The sequence below is a fragment of the Equus przewalskii genome, chromosome 27 (assembly GCF_037783145.1).
Source record: "Equus przewalskii isolate Varuska chromosome 27, EquPr2, whole genome shotgun sequence".
NCBI classification, from domain to species: Eukaryota; Metazoa; Chordata; class Mammalia; order Perissodactyla; family Equidae; genus Equus; species Equus przewalskii.
This window is the reverse complement of record NC_091857.1, coordinates 39,262,434-39,284,313: the sequence shown is the minus strand read 5'-3', so window position 1 is coordinate 39,284,313 and position 21,880 is coordinate 39,262,434. Positions and strand designations below refer to the sequence as shown.

The 21,880-nt window shown below is 43.6% G+C and overlaps 1 protein-coding gene across 12 annotated transcripts in view; it reads right to left on the bottom strand.

Moving 5' to 3' along the window:
* TRAPPC10 (trafficking protein particle complex subunit 10) overlaps positions 1-21,880 on the bottom strand; it is a 102,344-nt gene that overhangs the window by 15,773 nt on the left and 64,691 nt on the right. For all 12 annotated transcript variants that reach the window (XM_070597779.1, XM_070597781.1, XM_070597787.1 and 9 more), the window contains 9 exons: positions 21,521-21,661; positions 21,092-21,204; positions 17,476-17,990; positions 16,251-16,392; positions 14,657-14,815; positions 13,614-13,843; positions 6,898-6,998; positions 4,873-4,999; positions 3,302-3,472 (listed from right to left, as the gene is read on the bottom strand). In XM_070597779.1, the coding sequence (XP_070453880.1) occupies positions 3,302-3,472; positions 4,873-4,999; positions 6,898-6,998; positions 13,614-13,843; positions 14,657-14,815; positions 16,251-16,392; positions 17,476-17,990; positions 21,092-21,204; positions 21,521-21,661 (1,699 nt within the window). The remainder of the gene's footprint in view (positions 1-3,301; positions 3,473-4,872; positions 5,000-6,897; positions 6,999-13,613; positions 13,844-14,656; positions 14,816-16,250; positions 16,393-17,475; positions 17,991-21,091; positions 21,205-21,520; positions 21,662-21,880) is intronic.

The window sequence follows — 21,880 nt, the reverse complement described above, 5'->3', positions numbered from 1 at the left end:
TTCCACACGCCAAAAACGTTTCATGTCCTGGACCACTTCCCATCATATGATTCTCTCGTCTCCAGAGGCTCTGTGTACCTTGTCTGCCTTGGACTCTGCGGGCACAACCTTCCAGTCCACTGAACTTCCTGCCTATACCCCCATGGCCCCATTTAGGGACAGCTCTATGACCTTGTACAGCTGGAAGTAGTTACAGAAAACTGACCATCATCCATATCCCCAAAGGATTTCGGGGCCAAATGGGTTCAGGGGGCGTTTTATGATGTGGATCAAGTCTGCCCCAGGGAGAGAAGCCCAAGGCCTTCTGGCCTACATGCTGATCTATATCAGCCTCTGGGAAGTATAGGATGTCTTGACCTGATTCATATCTAAAGTTATACGATCACACGATAACCAGACCCCACCTGCATGATACCATTTTAATAACTTTTTTACATGATATTTCCTTTGTCTAGTAAAAAATAACCCACATACCTATGCCTTATAAATTTAGCCCTACCCTCAACACAATGCAGCGCTTCACTGCCCATGGATCCTGTTCCCATGCTGTTCTCTGAATAAAGGAGCACAACCACCAGACCTTGGGAGTCCAAGAAATCTTTCTTTTGACCCCTCGGCTCGCTGAGCCTGAATCAGCAGGGACCCACATACAAAATAGAGGAAGACTGGCACAGACATTAGCTCAAGGTGAATCTTCCTCAGCAACAAAAACAAAACAAAACAAAAAACAACCAACAAGAAACTTTTGTGCTTCAAAGGACACCATCAAGAAAATGAAAATACAACCCATAGCATGGGAGAAAACATTCGCAATTAAATTTATGATAAGAGACTGGTATCTAAAATATATAAAGAACTCCTACCACTCAATAATAAAAAGACAACCCTATTATAAAGTGGGCAAAGAATATGAATAGACATCTTTGATATACGAACGGCCAATAAGCACATGAAAGATACTCAACATCATCAGCCATTAGGAAAATGCAAAGCAAAATCACGAGATACACACTTCACACCCATTGGGATGGCTATCATCAAAAAGACAACAAAACAAGTGTTGACAAGTACGTGGAAACTGGAACCCTCATATGTTGCTAGTGGGGTAAAGTGACGTCTGTTAGAAAAACAGTTAAGAAGCTTCTCAAAAAGTTAAACACAGAGTTACCACACGATCCAGCAACTCCACCTAGGTGTTCACCCAAGAGAACTGGATACATGCGTACACAGAAAATTTTACACAAGGATCTTCATAACGTCATTATTCACAATAGCCCCCAAGTGGAAACAACCCAGATGTCTAGCCACTGATAAATGGAAAAACAAAATGTGGCCTGCCCACACAATGGAATATTATTCAGCTATCAAAAGGAACAAAGACTTGATATATGCTACAAAATGAATGCACCTAGGAAACACTGCCAAGTGAAAAGCCAGTCACCAAAAGGCCACACGTCATATGATCGATCTCGTGTATGTGAAATGCGCGGAACAGGCAAACCCACGGACAGCTGGGCCTGTGGAGAGGTGGTTGCCCAGGATTGAGAAGAAGGAACGGGAGTGACTGTTAATGGGGCACAAGGTTTCTCTCTGAAATGATGAAATTGTTCTCAATTAAAATTATGGTAATGGTTGCACAACTCTGTCAATACACTAAATTCATTGAATTGTACACTTCAAATGGGTGAACTCTACGGTATATAAGTTATAGCTCAATAATGTTTTTTTAAAAAAGTGCTATCTCTATTTCTGGTCCCCAGAATACCAGTTTTGAAAAGAGCAAGCCACCAGATACTCCTCTCTGGCCTTTTACTCAGCTTGTACAGTTCTAAAGGAGAAGTTTTTCCATACTCTTAACTTGAAGAGGAAGCAAATCAGACAGGAAAGTAACAGTGAGAACTGCGAAGCAGTGAGCCGACTTCTGCGGCAAGCAAACCAGATGGACATATGCAGACTCCTGACTGTGAGAGTGACCTGCATGTTCAGCTGCTGTTAACACATCAAAAGGTGTCTGCTTGTATGACAAGAAGACAAATTATGCTAGTGATTATGTTAACTCTAATTTAGCTAAGAGCAGCGTTAAATAAAACAGGAGAGTCAAATTTCAGTGGGACAATTTCAGTAGTACAGAGAAGAAAAGGAAAACCACAAAACTGTCTATTTACAATTTGGTTTACGTAACAAAGTCCAATAACCCCACTAAAGAATCAAAAGACACAATTCTATTCACCTAGCTCAAGGCTACTTTTAGCTCCATACTTAATGCGCAGGTTATGAGATAATCTTCACAACATTGGTTAAGAAAATTTCTGTAGGAGCTGGCCCGGTGGTGCAGTGGTTAAGTGTGCACATTCCACTTCGGTAGCCCGGGGTTTGCCAGTTCAGATCCTGGGTGCGGACATGGCACCACTTGGCAAGCCATACTGTGGTAGGCGTCCCACATATAAAATAGAGGAAGATGGGCATGGATGTTAGCTCAGGGCCAGTCTTCCTCAGCAAAAAGGGGGGGATTGGCAGCAGATGTTAGCTTAGGCCTAATCTTCCTCAAAAAAATTTTAAAAGTAAAAAAAAAATTTAAAAAGTAAATAAAAAAGAAAATTTCTGTAATACTTTCAGTTTTTCTTTTAAAAAACTAGAGACATGCCTTCATAAAGCAACCCCACTGAGGAGTAGCTTATGATCAAGATGAAAAGACTCTGAGAAACACTTCCAGGACATTACTAAGTCAACGTGAGGAAGAGAAATGGGACAAGAGATCAGCAGTCTTTGGTCTTTATAGATTATAAACGTTTTACAGGGGCCGGCCTGTGGTGGAGTGGTTACGTTCCAGTTCGTGGCCTCCACTTTGGCGGCCCAGGGTTTGGCCGGTTTGGACCCTGGTGTGGCCCTAGCAGTGCTCATCAGGCCATGCTGAGGTGCCGTCCACGTAGCACAACTAGAAGGACCTACAGCTAGAATACACAACTATGTACTGGGGGCTCTGGGGAGAAGAAAAAAAGAAGATTGGCAATGGATGTTAGCTCGGGTGCCAATTTTTAATAAAAAAAATAAAGTAATAAAAATAAACAAACAAATAAACAAATATCTTAGAACCGCCACCAAGAGTGTATCAGACAGTCACTTGAAAAGGACCTGGGGTTCTAAAATCCAGCCAGTCAAGGACTTAACTATTCTCCTTGATCTGTTGCTTCACTATATTGAAAGACTCTGTCTATCTGGTTTTTGGGGGATTATAAAGGACACGTGCCACCTTTCATTTTCCCAACCCACACCCCCACCAAAAAAACAATACAATACGTACAAAAAAATTTTCGACTTGAAATTCGTAAGTATACGGCTTTAAGGAGATAGACAGGCGTTCCTCAGCAGCCGGGGAGAATCCCACGGAGAAGCGGCAATGCAGAGACGGGGGAGGCTCCTGGGTCCACTGCAACTCCCAGACAAAGAACACCGACTGCTTGCTGGAGATGCGCTGCAAAACGAGTCGGCCGTCACGGTACATCAGGGCGAAACAGGCATCCCAGTGCAAAGCCGCTGCCTGCCCCGGCATGTGTGCGGCTAGGAGAGGCCGCCCACAGAGCCCTGCTGCCCCACACTGCGCATGCGCTGCCTGCGGTCCGGCGTCCCCACCACCGCCCTCCGCTCCTCCAACCTGACCTCGCCCCCAACAAAGACTGCACAAAGTTGGTAAGAAGGTTTTAATTCCCTATGATTCCATAAGCTTCAGAGCATAGGGCATTACAAAAAAAGCATAAAGAATGTTTATTGGTTAACAGTATCCCATACATTTCCAAAAGGGGAAATGCTGTCAACCAATTTAAAAGGACATCTTTACATCCACGCCAATTACTTTGCATTTAACATTAAGTTAAATGAGGAACTAACACCGCTCCCAATTCATGCATGAAGTCCACAGCTACAAGCATGGTAACAGACTTGGGTAGCATTTGAAACAGGTCAAAGGTTAGTTGGGAAGAATCTTTTGAAAATGCTAAAGATCAGACATCCATTAAGAAAAGCTTTGTTCTAAACACTCAGCATTTATTATCTAAAAACATGTGACGGGGCCGGCCCAGAGAAGCAGCAGTTAAGTTCGCATGCTCCTCTTCGGTGGCCCAGGGTTCACCAGTTCAGATCCTGGGTGCAGACTTATGCACCACTTACTGAGCCATGCTTTGGCAGGCACCCCACATATAAAGTAGAGGAAGATGGGCATGGATGTTAGTTCAGGGCCAATCTTCCTCAGCTAAAAAGGAGGAGGATTGGTGGCAGATATTAGCTCAGGGCTAATCTTCCTCAAAAAAGAGTAAAAAATTAAAAATAAAATAAATAAATAAATGAAAACATGTGACAAATGAACAGAAAAAGCAAGGTCAGGACTCAGCCAGGCAGCGTGCACATGAATATGACTCCTTTCCAAAGTTACACCAACACCGAAGATCGCTTCCTTGGGCACAGGTAGGTGCTGCACTACAGGCAGAAGGGGACAGCCACCACTTCCCATGGATGATGGTGTCCATGCAGTCAACTTGGGACTACAAATAAGCCTGTAGTTACATGAATCTGTGCATAGAGCAGGGCAAGTCTAAGACTTAACCCTTCTGAAAATACAAATATCTGTCTGTTTCCTAACCCATCCATTGTGCCACTCAGTCCACAAGGTGAAATGCGAACATGCACATCGTGGCAACAAAGCCGTCGTTTCAGAGCAGCCTTATGTGCAAGCGCTGTTGACTAATCCCCACTAAGACCACTCTCAGTCTGAAAGCACACGTCCCTCTCATCAAAACACGATGGACGCTCCATCTTACACTCTTCCTCTCACGCTGTCTTCTGTTAAGAAGTTGATGCTCAATTCTAGAAAAGAGTTACCTGCTGGGATTTCGTGTTTAGCGGAATTAGTTGCAGGTCGGTACCGTCACCGGTATCTACAAGTTTACTATCTGACAGCTGAAAGTCAAGTTCTGACAAATTCTGGACACAAACTTGAACATACTTCCTAAAGTAGAAAAAGAAAACAGATTTTGGCATTTAAGAACTTTATTAAATATATTTTGGCTTTGTGAATATATTTGGCTTTCTGGGGAATTGAAAGAGTGACATAGCAAAATAAGAACCAGCTGTTACATATATTCCTATTTTCGATTTCACATGTAAAAGTATTAGAAAAGGGCCAGCCCTGTGACGCAGTGGTTAAGTTCGGCACGCTCTGCTTCAGCAGCCTGGGTTCACAGGTTCGGATCCCAGGTGCAGACCTACACCACTTGTCGGTCATGCTATGGCAACAATCCACACATAAAATAGAGGAAGACTGGCACAGATGTTACCTCAGGGCTAATCTTCCTCAGCAAAAAGAAAAAAGTGTCAGATAAAAAAATCTAAGCAATTTCTGATAAAAAATGGATCAAAGAATATTGTTTCTGATACAGTATCATTAAATGATTACAACTGATTTTCCTAAACATGTAGTAGATTGCAATGAACTGTGTAGGAAAGGGCAACGCTACTCTTCATCATCAGAGGCAATGGGCACACACTGAGAAACTCAGTACAGGGTTCACTTTAATTTCTGCTACAGGTAAAGAGGAGTTTTGAAAAGCCAGTCTTAAATAAAGCAACTCAGGTTCTAGTGAGAACTGCTGATGTTTTTAACCATTAATGTCTGTAGTTCCCTCACGGTGATCTGAAGGAAAAAACCCTGCTACCATAATGTTCCACTCTAAAAGTGGTCCTGGGGCCGCCCCGTGGCTGAGTGGTTAAGTTTGCGAGCTCTGTTTCTGTGGCCCAGGGTTTCGCCAGTTTGGATCCTGGGCGCGGACATGGCAACGCTTGTCAGGCCATGCTGAGGTGGCGTCCCACGTGCCACAACCAGAAGGACTCACAACTAAAATATACAACTATGTACCAGGGGGATTGGGGCAGGGGGAGGAGAAGACTGACAACAGTTGTTAGCTCAGGTGCCAATCTTAAAAAAAAAATAAAAATAAAAATGGTCCTGACATTTTTGTTTCCAAATTACCTGAACATCATCAACGGATGAAAGCAAAAGGGGAATGTTACAATGAGAGGCCAGACTCTCCCTGAGCCTAGTGATCAATGTGAGCATCATCACTTCCAGTGGGACGCCAGACACTGTGTGTCCCCTGATGCGTGACACACGAAGCACAGGACACCACCTCCAAACATTCTTGTCCAAAGGCTGATTCTGGATCTCAGCAAGCCTCTAGAGCAGTGGTTCTCAAGTGGGGGCAATTTAGGCCCCCCAGGGGACACTGGGCAATGTCTGGAGACATTTGTTGTTGTCACATTGGGGGTGGGGAGGATGGGGAGTGTCACTGGCATAAAGGAGGAGAGCCAGGGTGCTGCTAAACATGCTACAGTGTGCAGGACAGCCCCCACGGCCCCCAGCCCCCACAACAAAGGGTCATCTGACCCAAAGCATCAGCAGGGCCAAGGTTGAAAAACGCTGTTCTAGAGGTGACTACCAATTGACAGGGTAACTAGTTAAACAAATCCAAGAGGATGTGACCAGTCTAATCTAGAATGGTGAACTTTCTAGAGGACAATTGACCCAAGTTTGTCAATGAGCCAATGGCTTGAAAAAGGGGAAGGAGGGATAAAAAGGGGTCTCGTAATCAAATGGGGACTTTGTTTGGATCCCACATCCCACAAACCGACTGCGCAACATCATTTTTGAGACAGCTGGGGAAATCTGAATATCGACTGGGCGTTGTAAGACACCAGGGAGTTACTCGGAATTTTAACATGTGGAAGATGGCATCATGGTTATGTAAGAAAACGGGCTCAATGTCACCACGGCCAGGCTATGAACAGCAAGGGTCTCCGCATAGGAGAGCCTGGGACAGGACCAGGGCCTGGAGTGCATGCCTCTTTTACCGTGTTCCGGCTGACAGCAAAGAGTGTCTGGTCCTGAAGGGTACGCTGAAGGTCAGTGCGATGACGGTGGAGTAGATGGACCATGGGCAATCGATGGACACCTGAGGAGAAACAGGGATGCACATTCAGACCACTCCCCTGAGTAGGAAAAATGGGTGAACTATTTTTTTTTTTTAGTTTAAATAAAATGAATAATTGGAAAAAAAAAAAGAGTATGAAGAAAAGTAGTAGGATAAAAGGCTAAGAAACACAGCCACCTTCCACCCCTGGCAACCAGCAATCTATTCTCTGTATCTATGAGCTTGTTTTATTTTAGATTCCGCATATAAATGAGATCGCACAGTGTTTGTCTTTCTCTCTGTCTTATTTCACTTAGCATATGCCCTTGAAGTCCATGCATGTTGTAACACACAGCACGATTTCCCTCTTTTCTATAGCCGAATAATATTCCATTGTATATACACCACAATTTCTTTATCCATTCATCCATCAATGGACACTTCGGTTGTTTCCATACCGTGCTATCGTGAATAATGCTGCAATGAACATGGGGATGCATGTATCTTTTCAAGTTAGCGGGTTTTTTCCTTCAGATAAATACCCAGAAGTGGAATTGTTGGATCATATGGTAGTTCTATTTTTAATTTTTTCAGGCCCCTCCACACTACTTTCCATAGTGGCTGCACCAAATTGTGCTCCCACCAACAGTGCACAAGGGCTCTCTTTCTTTCACATCCTTGCCAACACTTGCTATTTCTTGTCTTTTTTGTAATAGGCATTCTAACAGGTGTGAGGCGCTATCTCAGTGTGCTTTTGATTTGCATTTCTCTAATAATTAATAATGTTGAGCACCTTTTCATGTACCTGTTGGCCATCTGTATGGAAAAATGTCTATTCAGATCTTCTGCCCATTTGTTAATCAGGTTTTTATTTTGCTATTGAGTTCTATGAGTTCTTTATATATTTTGGGTATTAGTTCCTTATCAGATTTATGATTTGTAAATATTTTCTCCCATTCGGTAGGTTGCCTTTTCATTTCGTGGATGGTTTCCTTTGCTGTGTAGAAATTCTTTATCCCACTTGTTTGTTTTTGCTTTGGTTGCTTTTGCTTTTGGAGTCAGATTTAAAAAATCATTGCTAAAGCCTATGTCAAAGAGCTTACCACCTATGTTTTCTTCTAGGAGTTTTATGGTTTCAGGTCTTAAGTTCAAGTCTTTAATCCATTTTGAGTTAACTTTTGTATATGGTGTAAGATGGTAGTCCGGTTTTATTCCTTTGTATGTGGCTGTCCAGTTTCCCCAACATCATTTATTGAAGAGACTGTTCTTTCTCTATTATATATTCGCGGCTCCTTTGTTGTAAATTAATTGACCAAGTATGTGCAGGTTTATTTCTGGGCTCTCTATTCTGTTCCATTGATCTGTGTGTCTGGTTTTTATGCCAATACCATACCGTTTTAATTACTATAGCTTTGTAATATACAGTCATGCGTCACTTAACAGGGCTGCATTCTGAGAAATGCCTCCTTAGGTGATTTTGTGGTTTGCCAAAATCATAGAGTGCACTTGCACAAACCTAGATGGCATAGCCTATTACACATTTAGGCTATATGGTACTAATCTTATGGGACCACCGTCGTGTCGTATATGCGGTCTGTCATTGATCAAAACACCGTAATGCAGCACATGGCTGTAGTTTGAAATCAGGGAGCATGATGCCTCCAGCTTCGTTCTTCTTTCTCAAGATTGCTTTGGCTATTCAAGGGCTTCTGTAGTTCCATATAAATTTTAGGATTGTTTGTTCTATTTTTGTGAAAAATGCCACTGGAATTTTGATAGGGATTGTGTTGAATCCATATATTATACTGGGTAATATGGACATTTTAATAATATCAATTCTTCTAATCCACGAGCAGAGTATCTTCCCATTTATTTGTGTCTTCTTCAATTTCATTCATTGTAATTTTCTTTTTTTTATTCTGAGGCAGACTGGCCCTGAGCTAACATCCACGCCCATCTTTCTCTACTTTATATGTGGGACGCCTATCACAGCATAGCCTGACAAACGGTGCCATGTCCACACCCGGGATCCGAACTGGTGAGCCCCAGGCCGCCAAAGCGGAACGTGAGAACTTAACCACTGCGCCACCAGGCCAGCCACTGTAGTTTTCAATATACAAGTCTTTCATCTCGTTGGTTAAATTTATTCCTAGATATTTTATTATTTTTGATGTAACTGTAAAAGGGATTCTCCTAATTTCTCTTTCTGATAGTTCATTATTAGTGTAAAGAAATGCAACAGACTTTTGTATATTGATTCTGTATCCTACAACTTTACTGAATTTGTTTACTAGTTCTAACAGTTTTTTGATGGACACTTTAGGGTTTTCTATATATATCATGGCATCTGCAAATAGTGACAATTTAACTTCCTCCTTTCCAATTTGGATGCCTTTTATTTCTTTTTCTTGCCTAATTGCTCTGGCTAGGACTTCAATACTATTTTGAATAAAAGTGGCAAGAGTGGATATCCTTGTCTTGTTCCTGACCTTAGAGGAAAAGGTTTCAGCTTTTGACCATTGAGTATGATTATTAGCTGTGAACTTGTCATATATAGCCTTTATTATGTTCACATACATTCTCTCTAAACCCACTTCGCTGAGAGTTTTTATCATAAATGGATGTTGAATTTTGTCAAATGCTTTTTCTGCATGTACTGAAATGATCATATAATTTTCATCCTTCATTTTGTTAATGTGGCGTATCACACTGACTGATTTACAGACACTGAACCATCCTTGCATCCCTTGATCAAATCCCACTTGACCATGGTATATGATCCTTTTAATGTATTGTTGAATTCAGTTTGCCAAAATTTTTTGAGAATTTTTGCACCTATGTTCATCAGGGATATTGGCCTGTAGTTTTCTTTTCTTGTAGCATCCTGGTCTGGTTTTGGTATCAAGGTAATCCTGGCCTCATAAAATGAGTTTGGAAGAGTTCTTTCCTCTTCTCTTTTTTGGAAGTCTGAGAAGGACCGGTATTAATTCTTCTTTGAATGTTTGGTAGAATTCACCAGGGAAGCTGTCTGGTCTTGGACTTTCGTTTGTTGGGAGGTTTCTGATTACTGATTCAATCTCCTTACTAGTAATCAGTCAATTCAGGTTTTTCTATTTCATCATGATTCCGTCTTGGTAGGTTATATGTTTCTAGGAGTTCATCCATTTCTTCTAAGTTGCCCAATATGTTGGCATATAATTGTTCATAGTAGTCTCTTATGATCCCTTATATTTCTGTGGTTACCAGTTCTAACAGTTCCTCTTTCGTTTCTGATTCTATTTGAGTCCTCTCTCTTTTTTCTTGGTGAGTCTTGCTAAAGATTTGTCAATTTTATCTTCTCAAAGAACCAGCTCTTAGCTTCACTGATCTTTTCTATTGTCTTTTTAGTCTCTATTTCATTTATTTCTGCTCTAATCTTTGTTATTTCCTCCCTTCTACTAAGTTTGGGCTTCGTTTGTTCTTCTTTTTCTAGTTCCTTGAGGTGGAATACTAGGTGGTTTGAGACTTTTCTTGTTTATTGAGGTAGGCATTTATCCCTGTGAACTTCCCTCTTACTACTGCTTTCACTGCATCTCATAAATTGTAGTATGTTACATTTCCATTTTCTTTTGTTTCAAGGTATTTTTTGATTTCTCCTTTGACCCATTGGTTGTTCAGCAGTATGCTGTTTAATCTCCACATATTTGTGAATTTTTCAGTTTTCTTCATGTAATTAATTTCTAGCTTCATACCACTATGGTTGTAAAAGATGTTTGATATGGTTTCAATCCTCTTAAATTTATTAAGACTTATTCTGTGGCCTAATATATGATCTATCTTGGAAAATGTTCCATGTGCACTTAAGAAGAATCTGTATTCTGTTGCTTTGGGATGGAGTGTTCTGTAAATGTCTGTTAAGTCCATCTGGTCTAACGTGTTTAAGGCAAATGTTTCCTTACTGATTTGCTGTCTGGATGAAAGCGAGGTATTAAAGTCCCTCATTATCACTGTATTGCTGTCTGTTTCTCCCTTTAGGTTTGTTAGTCTTTGCTTTATATATTTAGGTGTTCCTATGTTGGATGTATAGATAATTACAAATGTTTTCCTCTCGTTAGACTGACCTATCATTATGTAACACCCTTCTTCGTCTGTTATTACAGTGTTTGTTTTAAAGTCTATTTTGTTTGATCTAAGTATAGCTACTCCAGCTCTCTTTTGTTTTCCATTTGCATGGAATATCTTTTTCCATCCCTTCCCTTTCAGTCTGTCTTTACGTCTACAGTGAGTCTCTTGTAGGCAGCATAGAGATGGGTCTTGTTTTTTTATCCATTCAGCCACTCTATGTCTTTAGATTAGAGAATTTAGCCCATTTACATTTAAAGTAATAATTGATATGTATGTGCTTATTTTTTTAATTTTGTTGACTGTTTTATGGCCATTTTTTGTAGTTCCTCTCTGTTCCTTTCTTTTCCTCTTGCTCTCTTCCTTTGCGGTTTGATGACTTTCTTTAGTGGTATTCTTATTCCTATTTATCTTTTGTGCATTTACTATAGGTTTTTGCTTTATGGTTACCATAAGGCTTACGTATAACAACATATGTATAACAGTCTATTTTTAGTTGGTAACAACTTAAGTTTGATCGCATTCTAAAGCTCTACATTCCCTCCCCCAAGTTTTATGTTTCTGATATCACATTTTACATCTTTTTATCTTGCGTATCCCTTAACTACTATAATCAGTTATTTTTACTATTTTTGTATTTTAGCCTTCATACTAGCTCTATGAGTGATTAATCCACTATCTTTACTATATGTTTACCTTTCCAGTGAGATTTATTTTTCCATGTGTTCTTGTTACTAATTAGCACCTTTTCTTTTCGTCTTAAAGACATCCCTTTAACATTTCTGCAAGGCTGATTGAGTAGTGATGAACTCCTTTAGCTTCTGCTTGTCTAGAAAACTCTTCCTCTCTCCTTCAATTCTGAGTGATAACCTTGCTGAGTAGAGCATTCTTGGTGGGAAGCTTTTTCTTTCAGCACTTTGAATATATCATGCCACTCCCTTCTGGCCTGCAAAGTTTCTGCTGGGAAATCCGCTAATAGTCTTATAGGGGTACCCTTGTTTGTAATAAGTTGCTTTTCTCTTGCTGCTTTTAAGATTCTCTCCTTGTATTTAGCTTTTGACATTTTTAACTATAATGTGTCTTGGTGTGGATCTCTTTGGGTTCATCTTGTTTGGAACTCTCTGGGCTTCCTGGATCTGGACGTCTGTTTCCTTCCCCAAGTTAGGGAAGTTTTCAACCATTATTTCTTCCAGTGAAATTTCTACCCCTTTTTCTCTCTCTTCTCCTGCTAGGAGCCCTATTATAATGCAAATGTTACTCTGGTTTGATGCTTTCCCACAAGTCCCTATCTTCACTGTTTTTCATTCTTTTCTCTTCTTGCTGCCTCTGATTGGGTGAGTTCTACTGCCTTGTATTTGAGTTGACTAATCCTTTCTTCTGCTTCACCTGGTCTGCTGTTGAACACCTCTGGCATATTTTTCAGTTTAGTTATTATATTCTTCAGCTCTGTGACTTCTACTTGGCACTTTCTTATTATTTTCCATCTCTTTGTTGAAGTTCTGACTGTGTTCATCCATTCTATTGACCACGTCAGTGAGAATCCTAACAACCATTACTTTGAACTCTTTCTCAGGCAAATTACTTATCTCTGTATCATTACAGTGTTTCCCTTAAGTTTTATCTTTTTCTTCTGCTTGGAATATATTCCTCTGTTTCTTCAATTTGCTTGACTCTGTTGGTTTCTATTCAGCAAATAAAACCACCACTTCTCCCATCTTGGAGGAGTGGCCTTGTGTAGGAGATGAACCTTGGCGTTCAACCCTCTCCTAGCTCTTGGTAGTCTCCCAAACCTTTGTGCTTGTCCAGGCGGCCTATTATATTTTCAGTAGCTCCCAGTAATTGAGGATGTGCCAAGTCTGTCAGTGTCCCAGAGGGGAGGATCTCAGCACCTAGATTCAGGCTGACTGGAAGCCAGACCCTCAGGTAGCAGCTTTTAAAAGAATACAAATATACACAGTCCTATGGGACCACAAGCCTACACTTCTACACATGGGCTGTTCAAAAGCCTTCAGAACAGATATTTGTGTTACAAGACATGGACACACCCGGAATAAGCACAACGTTAACAACATGTTCCGTGAGCTAACAGACTGTGGACCTAGGATCAAAGTCATGAACCTCTCAAATAACTGTCAATAAATACCAGCACCAAAGCATAAAATGACAGAAGTTCTTGCTTGCTAAGTTTGATGTGATGTTCCAGGGCACAGAAATGAAGCACAGCACGACACAGCACTCCCTGCAGCCCAAGCACGAGGACAAATGGACCACGGACCCAAACCCACCTCCGCCTAAGCAAACACTCTATCTTTTACAATAAACTGTCCTTCCCTCTTGAGTTGGAATAGAAAAGTTTGCCTTTGTCCTTACAAGATGCACCCTGTATCTAAGAAGCGGTGATCCACAGACAAGTGCCAAACCCAACGAGAGCCTGAGATATCAAGAACTAGAAATCTGCCACTTCAACAAAAGTTCTCTCTTATGTACTGTCTTTCACAACATGCAGGACAGACAGAGGCTGCCACCACAGGCTGAGCAGTTCCAGCCCCTCCTTACTTTGTGGTCCGTGGTAGCCATGCAGTGGCCAGCTTTCTGCGTGTCCTTATGCTTCCTATGGGGCTCAGTTACCCCCAGCACACTGCTTTCCCCTCCACTTGCTGGAGCTGAAGGTAAAGAGAGAACTTCCAGTTCAAATTCGATCATGTGGTATGCAGGCGCAGCAGGCAGACTGATGCTTGTGACCTTGTCAGAGGACTGCACCCGGAGCAATGCATCAGAAGCTTTTTCTAGGAAAAATAGAAAAAGTCACTTCTAACACATTCCCTGTTTTCCTTGTTCCTTTCTCTTCGAGCAGGTGATGGGCCCAGCAGTGAAGTTCCAGCCCAACTCCTGCCGCTCCTATGCACGTGGAAGGGTGTGTCTAGGAAGGCTTGACTTGGGAGGGAAGAGGCAGGAAAATCAGGAACAAAACCCCTAAGACAGAGCGACACTGCATAAAAGTCGGCTGGTAGTGGCTCAGACAACTGTCATTGTGCTCAGTCTAAAGACAGAAAAGGGACACTTCCCACGTGGCCCACTCCAGTACTGTGTGTGTCCCTGCACAACGTGTTCCCACTCCGTCCCACCACCAGATCAACTCCCACTCAAACAGGGCACAGCCTCCTTCCCTCTCGATACCTCATGGCCAGAGATTGGGGAGATGGGACTTTCTTAGCACTCTAACCAGCACCTGGAAAGACTGATTTGCTTTTGCTTTTTCGTGAGGAGGGTTGGGGAGGGTGGAAGGAGGTAGAGGCCAGCCGAGCATCACCGTGGAGCATGGACCCAGGCTATAATGCTGCCTCACAAGTCCTCAGCAAGGTCAGCGCTGCCTGGCCACTGAGCACGTGCACAGCTCTCAATCTATCCCTGCCAAATCTAATGACCCGCCGAGGGGTAGGGTCACCGTCCACCTACAGGCAGGACATTGCCATCAAAAGCCAAAGGGAGGAGAGGTCCTCAGACACCACTTGAGGATGGCAGGGATGACAGGCTGCTTACATCCTCACAGTGCATGACAATGCCAAGAGTTCACCTTTGCTATGTGACTGCCGCCTCACCTCTCGTGTTGGAATAGATCATTGCTCTGTTCTCTGCGTGACACAGGATGAACATGGCTTCCGCGTTGCTGAGCTGGAGGCTGTCCCCGTTTTTTACTGTGTAATGACCAGTAGTGACAGTGAACTTGACCTTCTGAGGAATACCAGCCAAAAGGCTATCTAAAGGGAAGAAGACAGCAATTAGCATCACTATCAACCAAGAGTACCAATGGAGGGCCTACGCTGAGATTAAAAGGACACTCTGTTTCTTCTACTAGAAAAGATTTGTTCACTTGAGATACTCCACAAATTCCCTCAGTTGCCATCCCTCCACCCTCACTCTCCATCTCCGTTACGTGGACTCAGGGTTGAGTGGGCTCTTGCTAGGAACAAGAGCATATGCGAGACTGAGGTCTTAGCACCGCCTGGCTTAGAGAGTTAGTGATCACAGTGGCAACCGTGTTTGAGTCTCAAAATTTACCTGCCAATAAGTTAGTAAGAGAGAATCAGAGAATGATGCTAAAGAAGAGACTAACGATATCGAATGTGCTGCTGCTATTCAGAATTTTCTCTGGCTTTTTCAGGTCAGGCCTGCAGGATCTTTGGTCCACAAACAGTGAGATAGAGAGCATGGCTACCGCTTTCTCCTAGACAGAATGAAGACGTGGAATGAGCTGAGGTTTCTGAGAATCCCCTCCAGGGAAGGGAGAAGGAGGGAGGCAAGAGCTAAGAAAAAACAGACAAGAGGGAGGGAGGGGCTGCAGTGCAAAACAGAGGCATGAGCACGCCCGGCCCGGCCGGTCTCATCTGGTACGTCCAGGACCTCCCAGCAACAGAGCTCAGCCTTTTTCACAAAAGCTTCTTTGACGGAAGAACTGTTTTGAGAGACTCTTGTGTTCGGCATCCGAGGGCCTTTCCTGGCAGCCCTGGGAGAAGTTTAAAAGTAGAGAAACAGGGAGTATGGGAAGAGCAAATAGAGAAAAACAAATGGTTTCCTTGATTTATTTTTTCCAAATGGAAGAAACCAGGAAATAAATACATTGCTTCCAGCCTAAACAACTGGGACGCTTGCTCACTCGTGTTTTAACTGAGGGCCACGTGGTCTTCAGTAATTCGTTCACACCAACTCCTTCCAATTTTAAAAGTTAACAACAAGGACAGCAGCTTTGAGTTTCTCAAATGCTGTGCCAGGGGATCAAGTTTAATGAACACTTTCAAAGGAAAAGACTTTTGATCAGAGTATAGAACATAATTAAATCTAGCATTTAGCGTCCTGAACTCTAAGCAGGAAGTTATATTTACTTATTAAATTCTCTGCAGTAGACATTGGCCAATTTTTCTTATTTTCAGATACAGCATCTTTATTAAACATTAAAGTCAGCAATTACAGGAAAGTAAATATTCAGATGAAGAGAAGAGTCACAGCCAGTTAGTTCCCAGGCAAAATTTCTACTGTGCCACCAAAACGCCTCCCAAAGAGGGACACAGCCCGAAGCGCTACAAGTCTGAAGTTGTAGGAAGCCCTCCTTTCAAGCAACTCCTTGGTAAACGCGTGAAGCACAACACGCACAAGCACAAAACAAGCCCAGCCTCCTGTAGCCCGCGGCCCACTCACCGGCGAGCGGCTCCACGTGCAGCTGCGGCTCCTGGGAGTACACGTCGTACTGCACCAGGGGGTAGATGTGAGGGAGCACAAACCACACCGGGCCCACCGAGGCGCTCAGCTGCCGCAGCGTGTATGTTCCCGGCTCCTTGGCCTAGGGTCAAAAGCAAGCATTTGGAAAGTCGTCACCCATCCTCGTGATTATGAGCTTCCTAAAGGAGGCCGTGCTGGACTCTCTTTGAAATGACCCTGTCTTATCCTCTTTACCCTCCTGCTCTGTGCCTAGACTTCTACACTCGGGCTGTTCAAAAGAGCCCTCAGAATGTCTCAGTCGATGACTTTCTGAGTAACTGACACTCAAATTTGACTTAATGCTGCTAATAACGCATTTTCAATTTCATAAGCTTTATCTGCGGCATTCTCTTCTGACAAGTATTTTTTTAAAGATTGGCACCTGAACTAACAACTCTTGCCAATCTTCTTTTTATTTTCTTCTGCTTTTTCTCTCCAAATCCCCCCAGTACATAGTTGCATATTTTGGTTGTGGGTCCTTCTAGCTGTGGCATGTGGGACACTGCCTCAGCATGGCCTGATGAACGGTGCCATGTCTGCACCCAGGATCCGAACCACGAAACCCTGGGCTGCTGAAGTGGAGCCTGCAAACTTAACCACTTGGCCACGGGGCTGGCCCCTGAGAAGTTATTTAATGGAGACATTCAGCATGCGATTTAAGGCCTGCTCTCAGACTAGACTAAAAATGCAGGCGACAAAGAGCTGTACGTCCACTGGGAAAATCCCCTTCAGTTGGTGGAACTTCGAGGACACGCTGCACTGGGGAAAGAGTTCAATCAGAATGAGTCAGAAGCAACTGTTTTGACATCCATGCAGCTACTAAAGGAAAATCAAGTTTAATATGAAAGTGCGCCATCTTTTTTGAAATCTCCTCATTTTAACAAATGAGGGTGTATTTTAATACAAAGGGAAAAAAACTAAGTAAATCCAGTGAGAAGACAAATGATGATCTATGTTAAGAACTTCATTCAAAATTTACCAACTGCCTTAAAACTGTATAAGTATAAACGAATTTTTTCAATGTCAGCCTATTTTTCCTTAGGGATAAAACAAAACCAGGGTAACTGGACAGAGGCCCCCTCGATTCTCATCACACTTCAGACAGTTCTGCAAGCTCCACACCCCTTCCTGACGGCCTCCACAGTCACCCCCTCCCCACACATACCTGCGTCCTGAACGTTATCGTATTGGCCCCTGGCTCCAGAGTCACACTGCTACACTTTAGCACGTGGGCCCCGTCCTCCAGGGCCACACCTGAGGGCACATCCAGAGAGGCGCTGCTTTCCTGCCTTCTCAGGAGCATGTGAACGTTTTTGCATATGATCCCTGTCGTGTGCAAGGAATTATCGGAAGGACTTCTCTCAAACATCTCGTATAGCTCCAGGGCTGGTAAGCTGTTCTGGGCTGCGGGGAAAGGCGAGGGCTCCGTCGGAAAGTGAATGACCCCATTGGATGCCTTGTGCTTGGTAAGCCACTCAGCTGTCTTCCGGTAGCTGTTCTTCTCAATGCTGAAGTGGACGCTGATGGCAATCTGCTCCACGCGGACAGGGACAGGCATCTGACTGCAGATGGTTATCTCCACGGACAAAACACCGCCCACGTGGACCACCGCAGTGGAAGGGGTAAAATGGAGATCTCTCAGTTGTGCAAAAGACTGCATAGGGAGGACTATTTTGTGACCTGCAAATACACATTACCATGTCTTACTTCCCAAGTCACACTGCTGGATGAGAGAGGCAGCAAGACCTTGGCTACCGTCAGGCCAGCTGGAGCGCGCTCAACGTGAGAAGCAAGAAGCAACGATATTCAAGAGATGGTTCAAAGATTCCCAACCTCAAGCCATTGTCACACACACCAAAAAGAGCTCCACACGTCAAAAGCACAACATAAACACACACACACATAACGTCTGGAAATCATGAAATCTGAAGAAACAAAGGTTTCTAAGTTCTGTTTTGGCAAACCTAAGAGAAATACAGGTCAGTTAACGTCTCAATTTCAAAACAAAATCGGTAAGTAAGTCCAATTCCTAGAGCTGTTTCAAGGAATTCTACCGCTTTCTCACGCACATAAAGAAGTTCTCAAGACAGCTGTGTCCCTCTACGTATCTGGAAATAAATCCAGGTGTTTGCCAGCCTCTGACGTCAGCCAGTGAAGCGGGGAGCCCTGCCTCCTGGACCACAGGAGGGCAACGGGGCCCCAGCCCCACAGTCAGCAAGGGGAGAAGAACCCACCGCGCTCTCTGCCATCCCTTCCACCGGCACCTGGTTTGTCTAGAAAATTCACAAGGCTGCCGGACTGACCAGTAAGTATCTAGTGAACACTAATCGCCTAAAGGACTTGCTGAGATTGATGCTATAAAACCACAAGAAAATGGAGGACAAGCACAGAATATTTTACTCATATAGAGATGCCAAGCAATGTGGGTAGGAAAGGCCTAACTGCACAGTCTCATGCACACATCACATACAGCACACCTGGCACATGGCTCTACCAACGACCACTTGGGGCACATTAAAGAATCTCAAAAACCAAACAAAGCAAGGCTATGTTGCTCCTGAGAAGCCCATCCAGACGGCCTGACTGGAGTGAAATACACCCTAGCAGTCAATGACCAAATGAACCTGAAGCCAGAACCTTCGGAGACAGTGGCTTCCAAGTAGTTAGTAACTGTTTTGGACTGAATCGTGTTCCCCAAAATTCTTAAGCTGAAGCCCTAACTCCCAATGTGATGGTATTTGGAGGTGAGCCCTTTAGGAGATCATTAGGTTCAGCTGAGATCCTGAGGGATCAGTGCCCTTATAAGAGGAGACACCAGAGAGAGACAACAGAGAGAACTGTCTCTGTCTCCCTCTCCCTGTCTCTGTTTCTCCCTGCCTCTCTCTCTCCCCCGTCTCTGTCTCTCCCCTCTCTCTGTCTCTGTCTCTCCCTGCCTCTGTCTCTCTCTCTCCCCCTCTGTCTCTGCCTCTCCCTGTCTGTCTCTCTTCCTCCCCGTCTCTCTGTCTCTCCCTGTCTCTGTCTCTCTCCCCGTCTCTCTGTCTCTCCCTGTCTCTCTATCCATCTGTCTCTGTCTCTCCCCTCTCTGTCTCTCCCTGTCTGTCTCTCTCCCCTCTGTCTGTCTCTCCCTGCCTCTCTCTCTCCCCCCTCTCTGTCTCTGTCTCTCTCTCCCCCCTCTCTGTCTCTCCCTGTCTCTGTCTCTCTCTCCCCATCTCTGTCTCTCCCTGTCTCTGTCTCACTCTCTCCCCGTCTCTCTCTGTCTCTCCCTGTCTGTCTCTCTCTGCCCTGTCTCTGTCTCTCTCTCAGTCTCTCTCTCCCCCCGTATCTGTCTCTGTCTCTCCTCTCTCTCTGTCTCTCTCTCCCCCATCTCTGTCTGTCTCTCCCAGTCTGTCTCACTCTCTCCCCATCTCTCTGTCTCTCTCTCCCCCTCTCTGTCTCTGTCTCTCCCTGTCTCTGTCTGTCTCCCCCTCTCTCTGTTTCTGTCTCTCCTTGCCACACAGGGCAAATCAGGAAGAGAGTCCTCATCAGAAACTAGCCCTGCTGGCATCTTGATCTCAGATGCCCAGCCTCCAGAACCAGGAGACAATCACTGCCTGTTGTTTAAGCATCCAGTCTATGGCACTTGTTATGGCAGCCCGAGCTGACTAAGACAGTAACTATTTTAAATAAGTACTCTTCTTGAAAGACTAAACACAAGGAACTAAATGGTACAATAAATTTACTCTTACCACACTGCATTGTCTATAAAGTATATTTGCCAAAACATCCAGCCTGAATCTACGCCTTTCACATCTACCTTCCTGTTGGACACTCCCACGTGAGAACACCCAACAGAGTCCAGAAGGTGGGACAGTCTATGAGACAACTGGCTCAGTATCTTTAACAAGTCAGTGTCTTACAACCCAAACGTCAAACAACGCATGATAAACAAAATGTGGTCTATCCATACAACGGGATATTATTCGGCCATAAAAAGGAATGAAATACTGACATGCTACCACATGGATGGAGCTTGAGAACATCATGCTGAGGGAAGTAAGCTGGTCACAAAAGACCACACAGTGTACGCTTCATTTACACGAAATAGCCAGAATGGGTCTCTACAGGGACAGCAGGCGGACTCGCAGTTGCCAGGGGTAGGAGGGAGGCTGGGAGGAGATAAGGATGGGGCTTCTTTTTGAGGTAATAACAATGTTCTAAAATTGACTGTGATGATGGCTGCACCTATCTGTGAATATACTAAAAGTCATTGAATTGTACACTGCAAATGAGGGGATGAATGGTACGTGAATTCTACCACAATAAAGCTGTTATATTAAAAACAGTCAACGTCTTGAAAAAAGAAAAAGAAATGGGAAGAACTGTTCTAAATCAAAAGAGAATTGAGATACTACAATCAGCTACAGGATGTGCTCTGACTGGACTCGACTAAAATAATTTATGAAGACCTTTTTTGAGACAAGGAGGGAGATCTGAATGTGGGCTACTTAGCAGCTGAAGGTAGAACCCTGCCCCTCTTTGGGGTGGCGGGGGACCACCCTGGTTTTCAGGGTGCGCACGCTAAACCGTTTCAGCGTAGAGTGTTAGAGGTGGTCTGGAGTTGCCCTGAAGTTCAGCAAAAAGAGAAAAGTGAAAAGAAAGAAAGATACAGGTACATGTTTGCTACGCAGCAAAATGTTAACAATTGTTCAATGCAGGTAGTTAGTATACATTGTATTATTCTTTTTACTTTTCTATAATATTTGAAAATACCCCTAATAAAAAGTTTTAAAATTGAGTCTTACCTGGGCTCACTGTCTGTTGGCTGGCAAAGCTGAGTATCTCCTGGCAGAAGTATTTCCGTTCCTCTTCAGTTAAGTGGCGATCGCTGGCTAAGAGGCTGCTGGTCTGAAGGTAGCTGGAGTGCAGAGTCAAGGGGCCCAGAGAGGGGGCCTCACACTGAGGGTGCTGCGTGGACAGCCTCTACGGCCTCAGGACCCCTGGACTGCAGCCCCATGTGGATTCTTCTTTTTTTCCTTAGGTTATTAGGAACTCAAAAAGAGATCAAATATGTTGACTAGGCATTTAACTTATATTCGATCCAGTAATTATGTGCAAGGTGGCATTTTTCTCTAATTAGTAGGTGTTTATTAAACACTCAACTATGGGCATTGCTGCTGTACAAACAGAAAGCGATTTTCCTATTTCATGAAAATACTAAACTTAAAGGATACTTTTCAATTTGTCCCAGGTGTTTTTGACATTCGGCTAGTTGCTTCCTTGTGTGTGTGATAGGCAGTGCCCAGCCCTCAGCCAGGTAATTTTTCAATGCTCCTTGAAGATACATTTCTGCCTTTTGTGGAGACTTTTTCCTCCTTGCAATCAACAAACAGAAGCTTTCATTATGGTTCATGATAATCAACGAACTTCAACATAATCTTCATGACTTGCCCTCCACCCTTTGCAACCCCACGTCATGACATTTGTACCATCTTTAGACGTCCTTCTCCAACCACTGCCCTGGCAGGAGAAAGGGTACTAAATCAGGAATGCGTAACTGGAGCCGAGAAATGGGCTCACAGTGATAATCCCAC